Raw genomic sequence first — 19,322 nt, 5'->3', positions numbered from 1 at the left:
ACAACTGATTCAACTGACACCACCAACCAACACCAACATCCTAATATATAATGTGTGAGTTTGTTGGATTAGTGTGACTATGCCTTTTAGTCATTCAGTTCTGGTATTTAAAAAAGAACCGGTTCTGAATAATGGGTTCTTGAGTTTCACCTTTAAAGACTGTAATTAGGTGTAATTTAAGCAAACCTCCATCACTGACAGCCAGTCTTATGCATCATATCCGTTGACCAATTGAGAAGCTCGGATGCAAAAGCCGCTAAACGCCATTCACATAAAAAATTAGATGATGATATTAACCAAATGCTTTCGGCATATATTTTATGTTCATCAAGTACCTCACTTCAAGTCAATGCAAAGTTGCGAATAGGCATCCTGTGGCACGGTATATTTAATTCAATTGTATTTATATAGCGCTTTTCACAATTGTTAATTGTTTCAAAGCAGCTTTACATTAATAGATGTAGGAATGATATGTGAATGGCGCGGGATGTGCAAATTAAGCGTTGCCGCGGGAAACGCGCAAGTTTACAAATCTGAACTTGGGTGGATATTCGCGCTGCGTTAACCAATTAGGAGCTTGCTCTAGTAGTGACGTGATAACAGAAAGTGAGCGGAGTTGCAGAAGCCCCTCCCATGACGCAAATTTCCACGTGAATGACTAGAATTTTCAAATGAAACGGGTAAACTCAAAATGTTCAAGCGTCCAACTTGAAAAACGCTTTTTTGTCGCCTCTACTGCATCTGGTGTGAACGCACAGTTAGAAGGTTTTGTATCTGAGCTCTTTAATTATTTAGCAACGCGTAGTACTAAGGTATTTACCTTAGTATCTAAGGTAAATCAGCCTGTTCTTAAAAGATCCTTAACGTTCACAAACAAATAGTTTATTTTATTCAGCTACTTACATCAGTAATTACTAGGGATGCACCGATAGGATTTTTTTGGGCCGATACCGATTTAAACAGACAACTTCTGGCCGATACCGATGCCGATACCGATATTAAACACTTGTACTATACAGTTGGTCTATTAGCTAGTTTATTTCTGCATCAAATTATTTTTACTGAACATGGATTGTATCTAATTAACATTCAACTGACCAACATAATAAGAGAGGCACAAATTAAGCTAAAACAAATATAAGACAGCATTACAAAGGTGGTTTTAGATATTCAGCATTTATTTTATTAACAACATTAACTAATTTTTTTTACATATAATGGATTTCTTTATGCAGTTAATTAATAAACAATCGGTATCGGCCTTTCTCGTGCTATTGCCGATGGTTTCAAATTCATCAAATATCGGCCGATTAATATCGGCGGCCGATACATCGGTGCATCACTAGTAATTACATCAATATTGTATGTATGTGTGTGTTGAGTCAGACTCTGGAGGAGCAGATCTCTCAGGAGGAGTGCAGTAGTCAGGCACTGCGAGAGGAGGTGGCCGAGAAAGAAGAGAGTCTGCTACAGTTACATGCTGCTATGAAGGAGGTTAGTGGTCAACCGTGATGCTCACGAATCCCTTTGCGTTCTCACAATTATAGCTGAGGTGTGTGTGTTCGTATTTTAGGTCTCAGCGCACAACCAGGAGTTGATGGAGCACAATCTGACGTTACAGGAGCGTCTGCAGGGTGTGGAGCCGAGCAGTCTGCCTGATTCGAACGCTCCTTTGCTCCCCGGAGGGGCTCGGCTCACTCAGATGCTATATGGAGAGATGGCTGCCTGTCTGTGTGACCTCCGCTCTCTCTGCAACGTCCTCACCCAGCGAGCACAGGGCCGTGACCCAAACCTCTCAATGTTGCTCGGCATTGCCAGTAAGTGCGCCCTCTGCTGTCCACAAGGTATAGAGAAAACTAGGAATTTATTAGATAATGTGTCTCAAGATATATTAAAGGGATAGTTCACACAAAAATCTAAATACTGTCATCATTTACTCACCCTCATGTTGTTCAAAATCTGTATGAGTTTCTTTATTCTGATGAACACAAAAGATATTTTGATAAAGGATGTTAAGCACTAGGCCCGGTACTAGGCTTGCTGGACTGGGGGGCAGTCAGGAATTTTGGGTAGGCAGCCGTAACACACTATGTAAAATGTATATAAAACCGATCTGAAGGTTTTACTTTATTAAATACTTAATTCATATTCTGTGTCTTATCAAGGCCATCATTTAATCTTACTATCTCGATGTGACCGTCTCGTAGGCTATATTTTTATTCATTCCTGACCCTATCATACATCCTGCTGCAGCAACCATGCTACAATATCACACGCACAATGCTTTACATAATCTATTGATGAGAACATCCTGAAAGCAATTTGACAAATTGACATTTTCCCAGAAAAGAAACAGCACGAGACAAAAGCACAAGCCCTAAAATACTGTAATGGCGCTTTTCCATTGCATAGTACCCCACAGTTTGGTTTGGGTGAGGTCAGTTTACTTTTGGGAGCTTTTCCACTGGGTGCAGTACATAGTACCCGATACTTTCTTTAGTACCACCTCGGTTGGGGTTCCAAGCGTCATAGCTATAATGTAAAAGATTAGCTTTACCTTAGTGCTTGCTTGTGCTGTCTTTTTCGGCCGAAAGACATTTATCACAGAAAAAATACGTCCGAAATGTTGTGATGACACAAACAGAAACCGCGACCTGCACGTGCTTATCTGAAGCAACATGTATGTGGTGTGGAAGTATTTAACCGCAAAAGGCGCTAAAGTGATCAGTTGTCTGGTTGAATGTGTCCGGTCCAGACGTCATCATCCCACAGTACGCCCTTCAAAGATCAGAACTATTGATGTGTAAACTTTAGAGAGAGTCGCGCTAATGTTTCTCATACTGTAGTCCATTAACATACATGTGGCGAATAAAGCAATGAAAAACAACGTAACGTTTTTATGCTGCGCTGTTTGGGATTCGCTGTCAATCTCTGTGTGCGCGCGCGTTTAACTGCCCTCAATAGTGCACACACGAGTGCGACGCAAACAAGCGAACATAAAATCTTTCTATTATTGACAGGACGCATATAAACAAAATTATCTCCAAAGTATTCTTTTTCTAATAAAAACATTTGGTTATGTCTTAAGTGTATGTATAGATTACAGTCAGAAACCAGTCTCTGCTTATTTGGTCTTAAAGAGACAGTAACCTCAATTAACCTACTTAAGTCTGTGTCATTAATGTTAATCAAACAACCCAAGACAAAGAAAAAATCACTTCTGTAGCTCTAAAAACAATAATATATTTAATTTATACAAAGATGACTCATTTAATTCAATTTCTGTACCTAATGCTTATGTTAGCCCTTATTAATGTGCAACTTTGTTCTTTTTTATAAATGTTTGCAATTTCTTTATTTGTTATTAGATTTTTCCCCACCCCCTTTTTGCTGATCTGAAAAATAATCGGATTTGTGCCTCAAAAACTGTAATGTGATCCGAAGCGTGAGTTTTGTGATCTGTCACACACCCCTAGTAAAGTTAGTACACAGTGATTGGCGTAATAATTTGCATAATGATTTATTTCGGTGTTTCGGTTTTGGTTTTTCGGCCTTCGTTTCCTCTTTTTCGGTTTCGGCCAAGAATTTTTATTTCGGTGCATCCCTATGGTTTACTAGACATTTTATGGGGCAGAGGGAAAATCTGGGGGAGGGGGCAATGCACCCCTAGCCCCCCTTAGACCCAGCCTTTGTAAGCACACATTTGACTTCCATAATATTTATTTTTCTTACTATTGAAGACAATGGGACTGTCAACTGTGTGCAAACCATCTTTTAACAAAATATCTTATTTTGTGTTAATCAGAGTAAAGAAACTCATCAGGTTTAGAACAGAAATGTTATTGTTGGGTGAACTACCCTTTAAATATCATCTAATTAACCATACACCTTAATGTGTAGTAATGTTAAACAAAAAACATAAAATATTAAAGCTTGAGACTTTGTGATTATATGGATTTGAAAAGACAAACGGATATAAAATACAGATACAACATATTGATACACTTTTGTTGCAATATACTTTACTTTTTAAATAAAACAATGAAAACTCTTCATAAATTAAACATTTTGCAATAGGCCCACCTTTATGTTGCACTGTTGTTGTTTTTTACAAAAAAACTAAGAATTTTTTTCTATTCATATTTTTGCTTTCACATTTTTATTTTATGTTCTTTTTTTCTTAGCGGTTTTGTAGAAATTGTTGCCACACAAAAATTGCAATCCTTGGTAGCAGTTTGCAACATGCTGTCACGCGTTATATTCAGTTACTGCTATCGTTCATAGTCTCCGTGTTGTGGGCCTTGACTTTGATACTGTTCACCTGTGTCTCCAGCACCTCCACCAGTAGGAGACCAGCAGTGGGAGGATTGGATCAGTCCTGAGGGTCTGCAGAAGAAGCTTCTAGAAGCTCAGCAACTTCGTCGAGACGTCGAGGAGCTGAGAACCACCGTTTCTGACCGTTATGCACAGGACATGGGTGAAAACTGCATAACTCAGTGAGCATGGACAATACAGCTTGTGCTCATTAATGGTAACCACGGTGCCTTTTCTTAAGACGTTGAAAAACACTAAAACAAGTCTTCCTCACGAAGGACCTGACAACACTAAGGACACTAATCTCATAAATTAGATGTCTATTTTTATACAAACGTTATTTTTCTAAAATTTCAAATGTTTTTGTGCAATGGAAAGCAAATGATTTAATATAAACCTTTCCATGTATTTGGGAATGCCTGTGATGAAGTTGACAATCAACTGGAATATTTAATATTTTCGTGTTAAGAATTACAACTACTGTGCCATGTTTTTTTAAAACTGTAATGTATAGCGTGAGGCATTTGAGAGTAAACAAGAATGTGTCACATCAAACACAGCACCTAAAGCTAGAAAAATATTTGAGCGATATAAGATCCTCTGGCTGTTTAAGTAAACACATATTTAACGCAAAACAAATAGTAGCGTAGAACTAAATAAATCAATTATAACATTCCTTCATATTCAACATATACAAAAGTTAATGTGCTCAAAGTTTGTTCAGACAGTTTTATGCAGATTAATAATGCACCGTGTTAAAACAAAATGTTTAATTATTACAAATGTCAATAGGTTGAGCTTATCGTGGACATTTATCAAAAATGTTTCAATAGACAGTTGTGGTTTGTTACATTCATTTCAGTAAATGAATGCCAATAAATGTTTTGATTTCCAGCATAAATATCTAAAAAATATTTAATTAAGAAAAATGACAGAAGATACTGAGCTGTGTTTTCTAAAGAAAATTATGAAAATCAATCAATAAAAAATGTGCCAGTGGGGTAAGAAAAATGAACTTGATTTAAGTTATTTTTCTTACTTACTGGTGAATATCATTGCCTGTTTTGAGGATAAACTCACTTGTTTTTTCATAATTTATTTCATAAAACAAAACTTAGTATCATAGGCCATTTTGCTTCACAAGTAAATACATCTCGATACAATAATTTTTAGATATTTATACTGGAAAATAGTCAAAAATAGTAAGAGGTTTATCAGTATTTTAGCAGTTCATTTTTGACTGGTTCTTTGTATCTCAAAGCATTAACAAAGTAAAACATTTTTAAATGGTAGCTTGAAGTGGCGGCTTTGCAAATATATGCTCAAGTGCTGAACAGTTTTGCTAGTACGTGCGAGTTACAATGCATTCTCATGTTAGTTATCATATTTGCTCTCTGGTTCATGTACATCAGATGTAAAATAAATATAATAATAACTTCCAGACAAAAGTGCAATCCAGACAAGGCCAACTCATGAAGCTAATAAAGTATTAGTAAGTGCATTGTCAATATTGACACCATGTGCCTTATCTAAATAATCTATATGTTGTACAAATATTTCATTGTATTGCAGCACATACAGTCATTATTATTTTTTCATCTAATGTACAACTGTCAAAGTATCAGAAATTTGTTAAGAAAATGGGACCTGATTTATTGTGAGGTGAATTTTGTCATCTTTGGTCCAGAAACATCACTACCTAGTGTGAACATTAATGTATGGATGCATTAAACCTTTAACATCTCTCTAAGTTTTAACACAAAACCAGCGAGATAAGCCAGAATGTTTAAAGTAACACTAAAAATGTATACATAATAGACATTTTTCATAAGGTGACTGGCTTTTTAGTAATAAAGATTTGTTTTGCAGAACCTTATCTTGATGATTCTCTCATCTGTTCATATTTAGTTAATAATACTAAGAAGTATTGTGCCATTGGTTTATCAATTCTTAGTATGTCATTATTGAATGACACAGATAGGTTTCCATACTTAAAATCAGAGTTACATTTGGATTAAGAGATAAAAGCATTTGCCGTACCATTACTAAACAACATGTCAGAATGACTGTGCTTATATAGTTAACGGTCATTTTCTGTGTTTCCATGCTTTCTATGAGATGAAGGTTGTGGACGGAGGATTAGTGCAGCATTTGGTATAAGACCACAAGACAGGAGCGTCTGGGTGTCATCGCTGTAACATCGCTTTGGAAATGCACTAATGATGTCATAGGGGCAACCACCCGGTCCTCTGTAATAAAAGATGATGGGAGAATATAGCAATAAAAAACATTGCTTTTTTTAGTTAATGGGCAAGTTTGCATTACGTCGTTTGACCTTCAGATAATTTATTACTACACTAAACATTGGTGCCAATGAAAGATACCTTTTCATGTCGAGGTAATGACGCAGATCTCCAATGGTCTCACTGTAGTGCATTTTTACAATTAACGTCTCTACACCATCTTCTGACTTCACTCGTAATGTGGTGATGTCTTTCACCAAGCAATCCGTCTCACTGAATCACATGACACAAGTTGGAAAGGTGTTTTTGGTGAAAATAAAAAATACTTTTATAGTGTCTACCAGAAATTTTAAAATATGATTGGTAGGGCTGTGCAATATGATGCAGTATAGTATTTGGCACGCAGATGTTAGTTTGGGATATGAGTGCATATACAATTTACATAGTTAATTTAAGAAAAATAAATATTGTATTGTATACTAAATAACGCATTATTGAGCACGCTATGGCTTTTATCTTTAGTATTGCACAGCCCTAATGATTGCATACCTTTTTGTCAAGGCCTGTAGGACAGGTGTTTCCACAATGGTTGTCGATTGGCTCTTAGCACCATCAGAAAGGCCCTAGACAAAGTAAAGACAAGGTTGAATGAGACATGAGCCTGAATCACCTCAAAGGACCCAAACTGAAAATTAGACCATATTTTACATACCCTCAAGCCATCCTAGGTGTATATTTATTCTTCTTTCAGCCAAAGACAGAGTAATATTAAAGTGACACTTTGTGGTTTTTCAACTTTCATATATTTTCAAGACCCTTGTGATAGTACATCGACTAAAAATAGGTTAAATGACATGTCTACCATAGCCTGACAGGGTCTGTATCGCTTTTACTCGTACTTGGGGTTTCGGGTAATAACCCGAGCACAAAACAAAAAAATACAAAAATCTGCTTCACAGCATACGTCACTTCCTCAAATTCGGACGTGAGAGCACAACTATTTATTTTCCTGATGTTTTTGTCATGGCCGAAGCAGCAACTAAGAAAAAGAAACCCAAGGTTTTGTTGGAGGATACTAGAAAGAGAAAAGGGGAGAGTGACGGAATAAAAAGAAAGACGAGGATCAATTATATTGGGCCAGCGTTCGCTCGCTGGTGTGAACTAAAGAAGGAGGGGTTTCTGACCGATGCTGACTTGGCCCACATGCTTTTGTAATAGTAAGTAATGTTATATTGCTTGCATATATAAGTTCTGTCTATAAGCACTATTTTTTTACGTGGATTTTACTGGAGGCTACTTGGAGAGTTTAGAGAGAGACTTAAATCACGTGAAATTGTGGTGGCGTCATGGACCAAGGACACGGGTGATCCCGGTTTGATTCCCCTTTAAGGCAATATTTTTTAATATAAACTTTAACCCAGCAACCACCGTTACAACTGGCTTGAAAATGTGAGCTACGCGATCTTTTGGCGTTTGAAATAAAATAAAACCCATGAAATTATATTCATATGACATGCTGGAAGGCACACTTTGTGACCTAAAGAGTTGTCTTCTTTTCCTTTGTGACATTGCTGCGGCGCTTGTGGCCTCTAGGGGCGCTAGACGTGAAAAATACATGTCTAGCACCCCCTAGTAGCTTGGATAGTGCCCCATTTTTAAAGCTCCAAAAAGTGCATCTATCATGAAATATTAATTCATACAGTTAAGGGCCTTTCACATTATAACGATAACTATGCTAATTCGCACTCGCGCAAACACTTGCCTTTAAACTCTTTCACCACCAGCATTTTTTTAAAAAGTTGCCAGCGTTCTTCATGATTTTCACAAAAGTTTAATGCCTTCCATAAAATGTTCTTCTTTAAATATGTAAACATACAACATACCAAATGAAAGAACAGACCCTCTGCTTTCAAAAAAAAAAAACCCCGTTTCATCCTACCTTCAGTAGTTCTTTTGTAATCAGCTTTTGAATATGGGTAGGTTTCTGCAAAAACACCACATTTTAAGCAAAAGACTGAGATAATTACATTTTTGTGACTGACTTTTCATAGAGATCCCATTCAGAGCGATCTTTAAAACAGACACGGACATGCAGCTGCTTGCCATAGGGCAATACTTCCGGGTTTAAAAAGTTGCGGATAATAGCGGTATTGCGGAAAGACGGAAATACTCGTCATTGGCGGGGAAGCGTTTTCTCTTGATTGACGAGATATCTCGTCAATGGCGGCGAAAGAGTTAATGACATTAACTTTTATTGGATATTTCTTGTAATAAAAACATTGCAATTGTTTACATGTCACTGAATATGTAAATACGCTGTTCTTGTTGCATTTACACAGCGGGTAACCAGCAGATGTCATCAACACACTGCGTTTCGCGTATAAGTCTAAACAGTGAATCTACTTTGTGTAATCTAAGTTAATATCTTACCTTTTGACTTAGTCAGTGTGGTAAGAAAAAAGCATAATGTAGTGAACAAGCAACTGCATCATTGCTGGATACCTGAGGTAATTTCATGTTATAGACCTCTGCGTTGAGCTTTTTTCACTGTCATTTGAAGTGCGTGTGCACTTGAAATTCAAATAGATTTGATTGGCTGTCAATGGTTTAGCGTTCATCAGGTGGGAAAAATCGTTCAGAAAGTGATCCCAAACAATACTGTTCATTGTATCTTTCGTTATGGTGTGAACCGCTTTTGTCTTTAATATAAAAGATTTTCAAAACTATATATTTTTTATAGTTATCGTTATAATGTGCACGGCCCTTTAGTCTTCATCTCAGAAGCGACCTCAACTCTCTCTAATCAGAGTTCCCACGGGTCCTTGAAATCCTTGAAAGTTTGTGCCTCTGGGAGAAAAAATTCAAGGCCCTGGGAAGTTTTTGAAAATATACATGCATAGATACAGGTCATTGAAAGTGCTTGAATCTATTTTATGCAAGAAGTTTTATAAAAAAAAAACATTCCCTGTGTAGTGTAGGATAATATCATAAAAATTCTAGACTTTTTAAGCACACATGCTAAACTGTTCGCTATAAATGTTTATATCTTCTGTATGCGAATGTTGATTCGTACCTAAATGCTTTTTTGCATAGTTGAGTTTCTAAAATGAAAACGTCTCGGGTTACGTATATAACTCTTGTTCCCTGAGAAGTTAATGGAGGCACTGCGTCTCCCTTGCCATACTTCCTGCGTCCCTGTAATGCCGTCTTTGACAATATTTCAGGTAGCATTATAATTCCTGACTCTCGTGTCACCCTGTCTTTGACGTTAAGCCTCATCATTGGTTGAATTTGATATACACATTCAGATGCACTTACCCCTGGAGGCGTCCCCAAAGTGTCACCGCAGTGTCGCAGCGCGAGTTCCCTCAAAAGGGAACTGAATCAATGTATCTTTTAAGGTAACACAATGTAACCTTGCTCTCACTTGAAATGTGTCCCCACATTTAGTTCTTGAATTTGAAGGTATTGGACCTGGAAAGCCCTTGAAAGGTCCTTGAATTTGAAGTTAACTAAGGTGTGGGAACTCTGTCTAATGAACACGCGTACGGCTGCCATATGGGTTAGTTAATAATAAATTTGTTTTTGGTGGATGGATTTGATTTTTTTGGAGTTTTTGGAGCTTTATAAAAGAGCCAGGATATTATTTAATATAATTCCAACTGTATTTGACTGAAAGAAGAAAGTCATATACACACAGCATGGCTTTGGGGTGAGTAAGTAATGGGCTTATTTTCATTTTGGGGTGAATTACTTATTTAAAACAATACTCCAGCCAAATATTAAAATTACCCCATGATTTACTCACCCTTAAGCAATCCAAGATACCAATGTCCATCATCTTTTAGACAAACACATTTGGAGTTATTTTAGGAAATGTCCTTGCTTTTCCAAGCTTATAATAGAAGAAAACAAGAGGGTCTAAAAAAATGTATCTTGGAGGGGCGTCAGACTGGGGGTAAAACCAGTACTGATTACCAGGGCCCCAAAGGAAGAGTGGGCCCTTGAAAAGTCTGGAATATATTATGAGGGTGGGGCATGGTGGCACATCAGGACTGCCTATGCATAGGGCCCGAGATCTTGTGCAACGCCCCTGTCTCGGATTGCTTGAGGGTGAGTAAATCATGGGGTAATCTTGATATTTGGCTGGAGTATCCCTTTAAGTAAGACCATCTAGGACATCTACTATCAGTTCTCACCTGTAAATCGGCTTGTATTGAGTCACGAATGCTTATGACTTTGCCTGACTTCACCACACACTTTGGGAGTTTTCTCAGAAACTGTTCCATGGACAGCTTTGTTCCTATATGCCACAGATGGGTGATTCTCAGGAAATCAGACTTATGAGGTGTCATGAAACATTTTGATAAAAAAGTAAATGCAAAGTAAGAGTATCAAAACAAGAACATCTCTTCATGTACTATTTTGCACATGATTTCAAATGACATACAAACCAATTTTGTTGTTTTTTCCACATTACCGCAATGTGTCCATGACTGGATTTTGGTTCTTTGACATGGAAAATGTATAATTAAAAAATCTAAATAAATAAAAAGCTTCAGTGCATTTTATACTATAAACATTTACAGTAAAGAATCATGTGGTATTTGGTGATCATTGGTAAATGTAGAGACAATAATAAGGGATATAAATGTGTCCAAGAAAAATGTTCTCATCCTCCGCAACAATTTTCAATCACTGTTTAAGCCCACAAGGAACTAACATTTTCAAAAACAAAATTGTTGGAAGGGACATAAGTGACTGTGACACTCAAGATGGCTCCCAGGTAAGCAGTTCTTGTTTTTTCTCTCCAGATAAAAGTTACCATTTTGTTTGTCATAGTACCTAGACATCTTTTAGTTCTCATTACCGAAACATGAGTTTGTAAATGCATATATTTAATGTAATATCATGTTGCGGTAATGATAATTTTTAATAATGATAATCTAAAAAATGTAAATAATTCTATAGGAAATATGTTTTAAATCCTATAAAAATAATGGTTACAGTAATCGTATATGAGCAAAAAATTGGCTTCAATGGCTTTTTAAAAATTCTGATGCTGGACACGGATTTCGTGAGAATCACCCAGATGGGAAGAACTATTTAGTGTCTGTATCACCATACAAAATGCTTTCGTATATATGAGTTCAGTACCTGGTATCTGACTCTGTTTTGATGACGTAAATCTGACCTCATCAGAACCGTCTGCTGACCGTCCTCTTGCTGCTCCATTTATAGTTTGTCCTCTTCCAGGAAACTCCGTCTGAGGGTGCCTAATTATAAACTCCTCATCCCGTTTGTCATAAACCTGTTTGTTTACAAGGGTTAAAGACTGATGATGATGAAAGATCAAATCAAGAAGTTTGTAATACTCTAAGGGTCCACACACCTGGAAGGACACGCCATTAGGAAACCTTTCCTGAAGCTCCGATGGAAAAAACCCATCTGTCAAGTCTTTCATGCATTCCTAGAAAGACATGGTAAATGTTGCAGTTTTACTTTTTTATTTAGCTGACTGTAAGAGATAAATTGCAGTGTTTGTGCTTTGGTAATCAAAACCTGTGTTGATGGGTCCTGATATGAGCGAAATGGTCCATTGAACATGACAATTCCATTTTTATAGAGACTCAGAGGGATTGAAGACTGCTGGGTAAGTTTGGCCCCACCAGGAATGGGGGTCACATGGGACTCCCCTTCCCCTGCTACGAAGTTTAGCTCCTGGATGTTCTGTATGACCAGGTCATAGTTAATTTCAAACCTCCTCTGTGCAGAAGATCCTGAGACGACAACAGGCTTAAAGTGGATATATCATCAAAATCTGACTTTTTTCATGTTTAAGTGCTATAATTGGGTCCCCAGTGCTTCTATCAACATAGAAAGTGTGAAAAAGATCAACCCGGTAACTAAGTTTTGGTAAACCATCCCTGCAAGCATGTGAAAAAATAGGTCATTGAAATTTGTCTCCCCATGTGATGTCAGAAGGGGGTAATACAGCCCCTTAATCTGCACTATCCAACCACAACACTACCATTTAGTGCAGAGATCAGCTCATTTGCATTTTATAGGACACACAAAAAATGGCACTTTTTGCTCACACCTACAAAGTGGCCATTTTAACATGTTGTAATAAATGATCTATATGGTATTTTGAGCTAAAACTTTACATACACACTCTGGAGACACCAAAGATTTATTTTACATCTTAAAAAAGTCTTATGAAATATCCCCTTTTAAATAGAATCACATTATGATCTATACCGCACTGCTTATCAGACATGGATAGCTATTAGATTATCTTATGTAAAAGGTCAGCTAAATGTTATCAGTAATGCCATGAATAAGTCATAACTTCTTTAACTGGTGATTTGTTAGAAGCACCTGTCAAAGTGTTGTCTTGCTCACTCTCCAGAAGACATGAAACATCAGGTTCTTCACAACTTCCAACCCAGATCAATCCATAATCATTGAGAAACTTCTGTGTGGGTTAAAAATATGATAATGCATTGTAAAGAGTTTTTTAGGTGTCGGTTCAAAGGTTTCAAACAATCTATTTTGGTTTGTTAAAGGGGCCATGGCATGAAAATCTAACTTTTTTAATGTTTAAGTGCTATGATTGGGTCCCCAGTGCTTCTATCAACCTAGAAAATGTAAAAAAGATCAACCCAGTAACTTAGTTTTGGTAAACCATCTTCTACAAGCATAACAAAATATAAGTTGTTGAAATTTGGGTCTCCTTATGATGTCATAAGGAGTTCTTATCATAATAATACTGCCCCTTAGGGCGCACTCACATTATCCAAACCAAACCAAACCATGCCCCAGCGCGATTGTCACCCCTCCCTACTCCCCCAGGTGCACGCACTCACACTGTACTTTTTATCGATCCGAGTCCGGGCGCGCTTTCGTCATTAAAATGCGATTGTTTTGAAAAAAGCAGGAAGTAAAGCTCTCTCTTAACACTGGAACCCACCGTAATGATAAGTCTGTGTTTTTTATTCGGAGTCGTTTGGTGCGCGATTACAGACAGCCTTCTCACATGTCATCATATTGCTTAGTTGATCTGTCACGTACGCAGCTCGGACATTCGCGTAACCCCGCTGCGCGCATCAAAAGGTTTTTATGGCGGCAGATGAAGGTGAGTGGTCGCGCAGCTGATGTCTTCACCTTTTGAATCGCGCTCAGGCGCGAATGCGCTCACACCACAGCCTTCCGCGCCTGAGCCCAAGTGAACTGCGCTCCGGCCCACCTCTGCAACCCGGCCGTGGCGCGATTAACCAATCCGCGCCCGGGCGCGGAACAGAGCGATCACACTTGTCAAACAAACCAGGCTTTGGGGGTTAAAACTCGCCCGAGCGCGGTTTGGTTTGGATAGTGTGAGTGCGCCCTTAATCTGCACTATCCAACCACGACACTGCCATTTAGTGCAGAGAGAAAGAGAAAATATTTCACAGCACAATTGAGTTTCAATTGCAACAAATTGTGATCATCAGTGTTTGCATTTTAAAGGAAACACCCAAAACGGCACATTTTTGCACACACCTACAAAGTGTCAATTTTAACATGCTATAATAAATGATCTATATAGTATTTTGAGCTAAAACTTCACATATGTGCTCTGGGGACACCAAATATTTATTTGACATCTTAAAAAAGTATTGTGCCATGGCCCCTTTAATGACAGGAATAATTTCTGTATTGTTGTTTGCATAGGGGAGAGCGGGGCACAAAGTAACGCTTTTTGGCTATCATTTAAAATGTTGAAGTTAAATTAATATTTTTTTACACAATCAACACAAACATCTCTGCTACAAATTAACATTTAAAGTTTGTTTGTGGGACCTACCGTTCTCGTAGAATTACACCAAAAGGAGTGCAAACGTTACAACTTACCCCATAGGTGGGGTTCATTGTAACAAACCAAAGGTTTTGTTTAAACAAATAGTTTAATAAAATATACTAAAAGTGGATCTTGTTTATATATCTGCCTATAATAGATAGATATCCACACATTCATACATCAATGATCCTTCATCTAATCATCCTTGTATTAAGCATCAATGCATATATATTTTTTTGAAAGGGCTGCACAAATAAGACAAAATAAAAATGATAATTGTAAGTTATTTCTCCTGATATTGTATTAACAGTTATCATTTTGATGAATAGTATTTACATTTTTTATTTTATTATCATTGTATACCTAAGGTTTAATTGTTACCCTGTGTTACTGTAACCCCGCTATCAGTTACTAGGAGTTGCTGAAAGGTTTCAAAATGTTATGTTTTAGGTAACAAGACAGTGATTAAAACAGTATTGGATTTGGTGACTTGTGCACTCAACTCGAAAAAACATAAGAGAAATGTACTTTCATGACTAAATATCTTCAATATCTTCACCAAAACACATCAAAACTTTTCACAAATTCACAGGAGATCCAAAAGCACAGATTGTTGTTTAAATATGTAAAGTAGCTGTGTTACAATAAACCCCACATTATTTTGTGCCCCACTCACCCCTACTATATACATATAATATGTAGATGTCACCTTACCTCCATTTCCCACACTTGCTTTTGAAGTTTAAGGCACAATTTATTTAATCCATCATCTTTGATTTCATTATTTACAGATTTCTCTAAAGTAAGGGACACAAGTAAATTGTAAAGAAATTGTATATCGTTGTAGTATCAGTTTTTATATTACAAGATTTTATCTTATAGGTTGTTATTGCAGACACACTAGAGCAGTAATTATTACCTTTTGACTCTTGCAAAAGAGTCAGTTTGTCTTCCAGGACTGATATTCTTCTTGCCTTTGAACCAGAAAACAACACACCCGTGCAAAATATTATTAGGTGTATCTAACATGATGCTGATGATTGTGAACATTTCTTAATATGCAACATTTATTGTATTATTATTATAAGAAAAGTTGAAATGTATTAACTGAAATCTTTTGTGTGCGAAATTGGGTGAGTAATTAAATATAAGGCATCTTGCCTTGCGCTCTATATCCAAAGCCTGAGCTTTCACTTTATTTTCCAGCTGGCTGATCTTCTGCATCATACTGGACATTAATTCAAAATCACTCGGTGGAGACGCTGTGATGCAATCGATAAAAGATTTAAAAGAAATGGCAATGCATGCAGAGGCTTAAAGTCTTTAGGTATTTAAAGTACCTTCTTTGGTTTTCATCTTCTGCATGACCTTTGATCTGGAAGCATTGCTCATGTTCAGGGGTGCTGGCTGGTTTTGTGGGAAAATTTCTCTGAATAATGTAGTTTCATAGTCTGTTCAATTTGAGTTATTTATATCATTAGATGGTGTATTGAATATAATCCTGCCATTAATATATTTCTGTATAGCTGTATCATGGCATTATAAAAGGATTTCTGTTCTGACTGTGACATTTATCTGTTTATCTTGCACTGTAAAACATACTTTGCTGCCTTAAAATTTTTTGTTGAATCAACTTGGATTTACAAGTTGTTTCAACTTACTATTATTTATCTTGACTAGAGATGAGTTGTTATAACTACAGGCGAGTTGTTATAATTTATAAAATTAAGTTGACTTTCCTCAACTATATTTTATAAGTTGTGACAACTCAACTCTGTTGACATGACTTGTAAATCTCAGTTGATTTAACAAAAATATTAAGGCACACTGTAAAAATACTAAATTTTTTTGTTAAATCAACTCAGATTTACAAGTCATGTCAACAGAGATGAGTTGTCACAACTTATAAAATTAACTATATTTTATAAGTTATAACAACTCACCTGTAGTTATAACAACTCATCTTTAGTCAAGATAAATAATAGTAAGTTGAAATGACTTGTAAATCTGAGTTGATTCAACAAAAAATTTTAAGGCAGCAAAGTATTTTTTACAGTGCAGCAAAGTTTTTTCACAGTGTGCTTGTTACACCTGTAAAGATACCAAAATAGTGAAATCTAAACCTTACCGGTGTCTGACGTTTTCTTATAAGGCTTTCTCTCCCTACAAAAGCAGGACAAAACAGATTTGGAACAAGATTATTTCAAAGATTGTATCTTTATAGTATTGCTTACTTATTGTAATTTACCCATCTGCGTCACAGGTGGAAAAACTATTAGTGAAGCATTTAATAAAATGAGTATTAAATTACACAGTCTGGTTATTTAAGGACATTTACATACTTAAATCAAAATTACATACTTAAGGGATAGTTCACACAAAAATAAACATTCTCTCATCGTTTAGTCACACTCATGCTGTTACAAACCTGTATGTCTTGGTTCTGATGAACACAAAGGAAGATATTTTAGTAATGTTTGTAACCAAACCAATCAGAGGCCCTATTCACTTCCACAGTAGGAAAAAAGAATACAATGGAAGTGAATGGGGCTCATGGTTGGTTTGGTTTTCAAACATTCTTCAGAACCAACAAATTTACACAGGTTTGAAACAATATGGGTGACAAAATGTCTAAGAATTTTCATTTTTGGGTGAACTATTCCTTTAGGAACCTCTTTTGAAATAATGATGAGATGCAGTGGTGAGATTCCCATCAACATGCATCATGAGAAAATTAAAATTATCAAAGAACACGGTGTTTTATAGCACGATAGTGTCATGTGAAATGCATGTCTCTGATATTATGTTATTTTGCAGTGCTTTTTTTTGGATCTGTCTTACCCGTCGCTCTGTGGGCCTATCCCAGGTAGGGGAGCTCGTCTGCTCTTCCTCATAGTGGAGAGTGGAGAGCTCATGTTTCCAAGAATAGAAATTGATGTGGCGCTGATGAAGAACACAACGTATAGAATGCACGATTTAAAAACAACACAATTCTTTCCAATACTTAAGTACAAGATTTGTAGAGAAACAATATCTTAAATTTGTTTGCTACGTTATTTAATCCGATTGCTAATGCGGGAAGTATATTTAATTTCTGTGTCCGGTGTAGGGAAGTTTGTTTGAAGAGTTGTCATTGGTAACGTAATAAACCTCTACACTAGATGGTGCTGTAGATCACACTATCTATGAAAAATAAAACATTTTAAAACTGTGCTTCAGCTTGTTCTGGACTAAAAATCAAATCACGGTCTAATAAATGTAGATAAATAATAAATTAACAGCAATTGTTTAAAACTCGTCGTGTTTTCAGTAAAATGATGATGTATTTAAACAGTCCGAGTAAGCTCAAAATTGTGTAGTTATGGCAAATTTAGTTTTTCCAAGAATACTTTTCAAACAAAGAGAAGCTATTTATAGAATCGTGTTTAACACAACATATAAAAGTCCCTGACGTTTTCAAATGTATAGAAACGTGACTTTTCAAGTCTTGCAACCAGCATAGTTTATAAAACAATATTATAAGACTCATTAAAAAAGCAATCTTAAAAGCAAAGAAGACTTATGAGGCGCTTTGTTATTTAAATATGTGTATTTAATTTTATATTTGTACCCCTGACACAAATTGTTTTTTTCATTCATAAACTCCTGTTATTTATTTATTATTATTATTATTTTTTTTTTTTAGTATTTCCTATTTTGTTTTAATTGTTGTGAGTTTGTACAAAGCGTTTAGAATTGACAGCTACCAAGTGTCTTTCCGTCGTCCCGCCCCATAAACGTTCCTGCGCGATGACGTCATCAGCCGCCGTCAGATAGATTCGACGAAAGCTGAGCTCACGGAAGATGCAAAAGAAGAAGGACCCGCTGGTAAGTTTCAACAAAACCCGATTAACCGTTTTCCGACACACATCGCCGGCTTTATAGCGCTCTAGAAGCCCCACTGGTAACCTGAAAGAGCCCTGTATGTTTTGACATTGTTCCACAAAGCGTGCGATGTGAACCATTGCCACAAAACACAGCAAAAACATTATTATCAAACCCGGTGATGTGATTTCAACATTAGCAGAATGCGTACGGTGGCTGCTCGCGCTTGACGAGCTACAGTCATTCAAAATAACGGCTTTAACGTAATGCCGCCGGTGTGTATACGCAAGAGAAGAAGGTTTGAGGGTCAGCTCGCGTGTTCTTCTGTCAGTGTAACTTAAACAGGAAAATAAATAGTTAGCAACCGTGTTAATAGCCGTGTAAGCTGGTATGTAACGTTACTGTTGTTGTTGTGTTTCAATGCATTATGGAGGCTTGAAACTTGTAGTGTGTATGGATTAAGTCGGTTTGTTCTGGTTACAAACCTATTTATGTTTAACGCATTCGTAACGTCCTGTTTATTTAGTATACAGTCCTGAATACTGTTTTACATTGACGTCCGTGCTTTCTTCGCCTTGCTTTTTATCTGTCATCTACAGTCGTATCTGTTGTTATCAGCTAACTTAAACAAACAGCACTGAGGTGGTGTTAGGCCACGTGAGTAACAGTATCACATATGCAGCCAACTTGCTGCTGCTCACAGACTATTGCATTGTTTAAAGTTCACTACCACTGTGTGGTGTACTTGACGAGTTTTTTTGTACGAGAAGGTGTCCAATGAAAACCAGCCCTGTAGTGACAGTACAGTTTGTCTTCCTCTGACGTGCACCATTCAGATCTTTTTCTAAACAGGTTTTTGGACGTCACGAGGAAGTTCATATCCACAGGAGTTGCTGGCATGCATGTCATCTAAACACGTTTTTTTTAAACTTAATTTACATGTTTCAGTGGTTTGCCTTATGTGGATGCTGTTTAAATGGCCTGGTTAAAAGTAACTCACTAATGATTAAAGGTCATGGTGATATTTGATCTGTATGGTAAAAATAGGAAGATAATGCCTA

General features: G+C 36.8%; 3 protein-coding genes across 4 annotated transcripts in view; 2 read left to right on the top strand and 1 right to left on the bottom strand.

Moving 5' to 3' along the window:
* Nucleotides 1-6,190, top strand: part of cep85 (centrosomal protein 85) — a 24,413-nt gene extending 18,223 nt beyond the window's left edge. For both annotated transcript variants that reach the window (XM_073872398.1, XM_073872399.1), the window contains 3 exons: nucleotides 1,387-1,494; nucleotides 1,574-1,817; nucleotides 4,334-6,190. In XM_073872398.1, coding sequence (XP_073728499.1) covers nucleotides 1,387-1,494; nucleotides 1,574-1,817; nucleotides 4,334-4,500 — 519 coding nt within the window. In that variant the 3' untranslated portion in view covers nucleotides 4,501-6,190. The remainder of the gene's footprint in view (nucleotides 1-1,386; nucleotides 1,495-1,573; nucleotides 1,818-4,333) is intronic.
* On the bottom strand, nucleotides 4,663-19,322 carry ubxn11 (UBX domain protein 11). The gene is made up of 15 exons (XM_073872401.1): nucleotides 18,144-19,322; nucleotides 17,239-17,580; nucleotides 16,526-16,560; nucleotides 15,738-15,848; nucleotides 15,559-15,659; nucleotides 15,317-15,371; nucleotides 15,112-15,194; nucleotides 12,939-13,035; nucleotides 12,120-12,337; nucleotides 11,950-12,027; nucleotides 11,715-11,868; nucleotides 10,757-10,860; nucleotides 7,107-7,180; nucleotides 6,699-6,830; nucleotides 4,663-6,563 (listed from the first exon to the last, which is right to left on the bottom strand). The coding sequence occupies exons 2-15, from the start codon at nucleotides 17,310-17,312 to the stop codon at nucleotides 6,395-6,397; spliced, it is 1,485 nt and encodes a 494-aa protein (XP_073728502.1). The 5' UTR covers nucleotides 17,313-17,580; nucleotides 18,144-19,322; the 3' UTR covers nucleotides 4,663-6,394.
* atp2c1 (ATPase secretory pathway Ca2+ transporting 1) overlaps nucleotides 18,143-19,322 on the top strand; it is a 50,518-nt gene continuing 49,338 nt past the window's right edge. Inside the window, exon 1 of the mRNA XM_055210972.2 lies at nucleotides 18,143-18,264. Coding sequence (XP_055066947.2) covers nucleotides 18,241-18,264 — 24 coding nt within the window. The 5' untranslated portion in view covers nucleotides 18,143-18,240. The remainder of the gene's footprint in view (nucleotides 18,265-19,322) is intronic.

This window comes from Misgurnus anguillicaudatus, chromosome 10 (assembly GCF_027580225.2).
Source record: "Misgurnus anguillicaudatus chromosome 10, ASM2758022v2, whole genome shotgun sequence".
NCBI lineage: Eukaryota > Metazoa > Chordata > Actinopteri > Cypriniformes > Cobitidae > Misgurnus > Misgurnus anguillicaudatus.
Note: the sequence above shows the minus strand (reverse complement) of the source record. Positions and strands in the feature narration are given on the sequence as shown.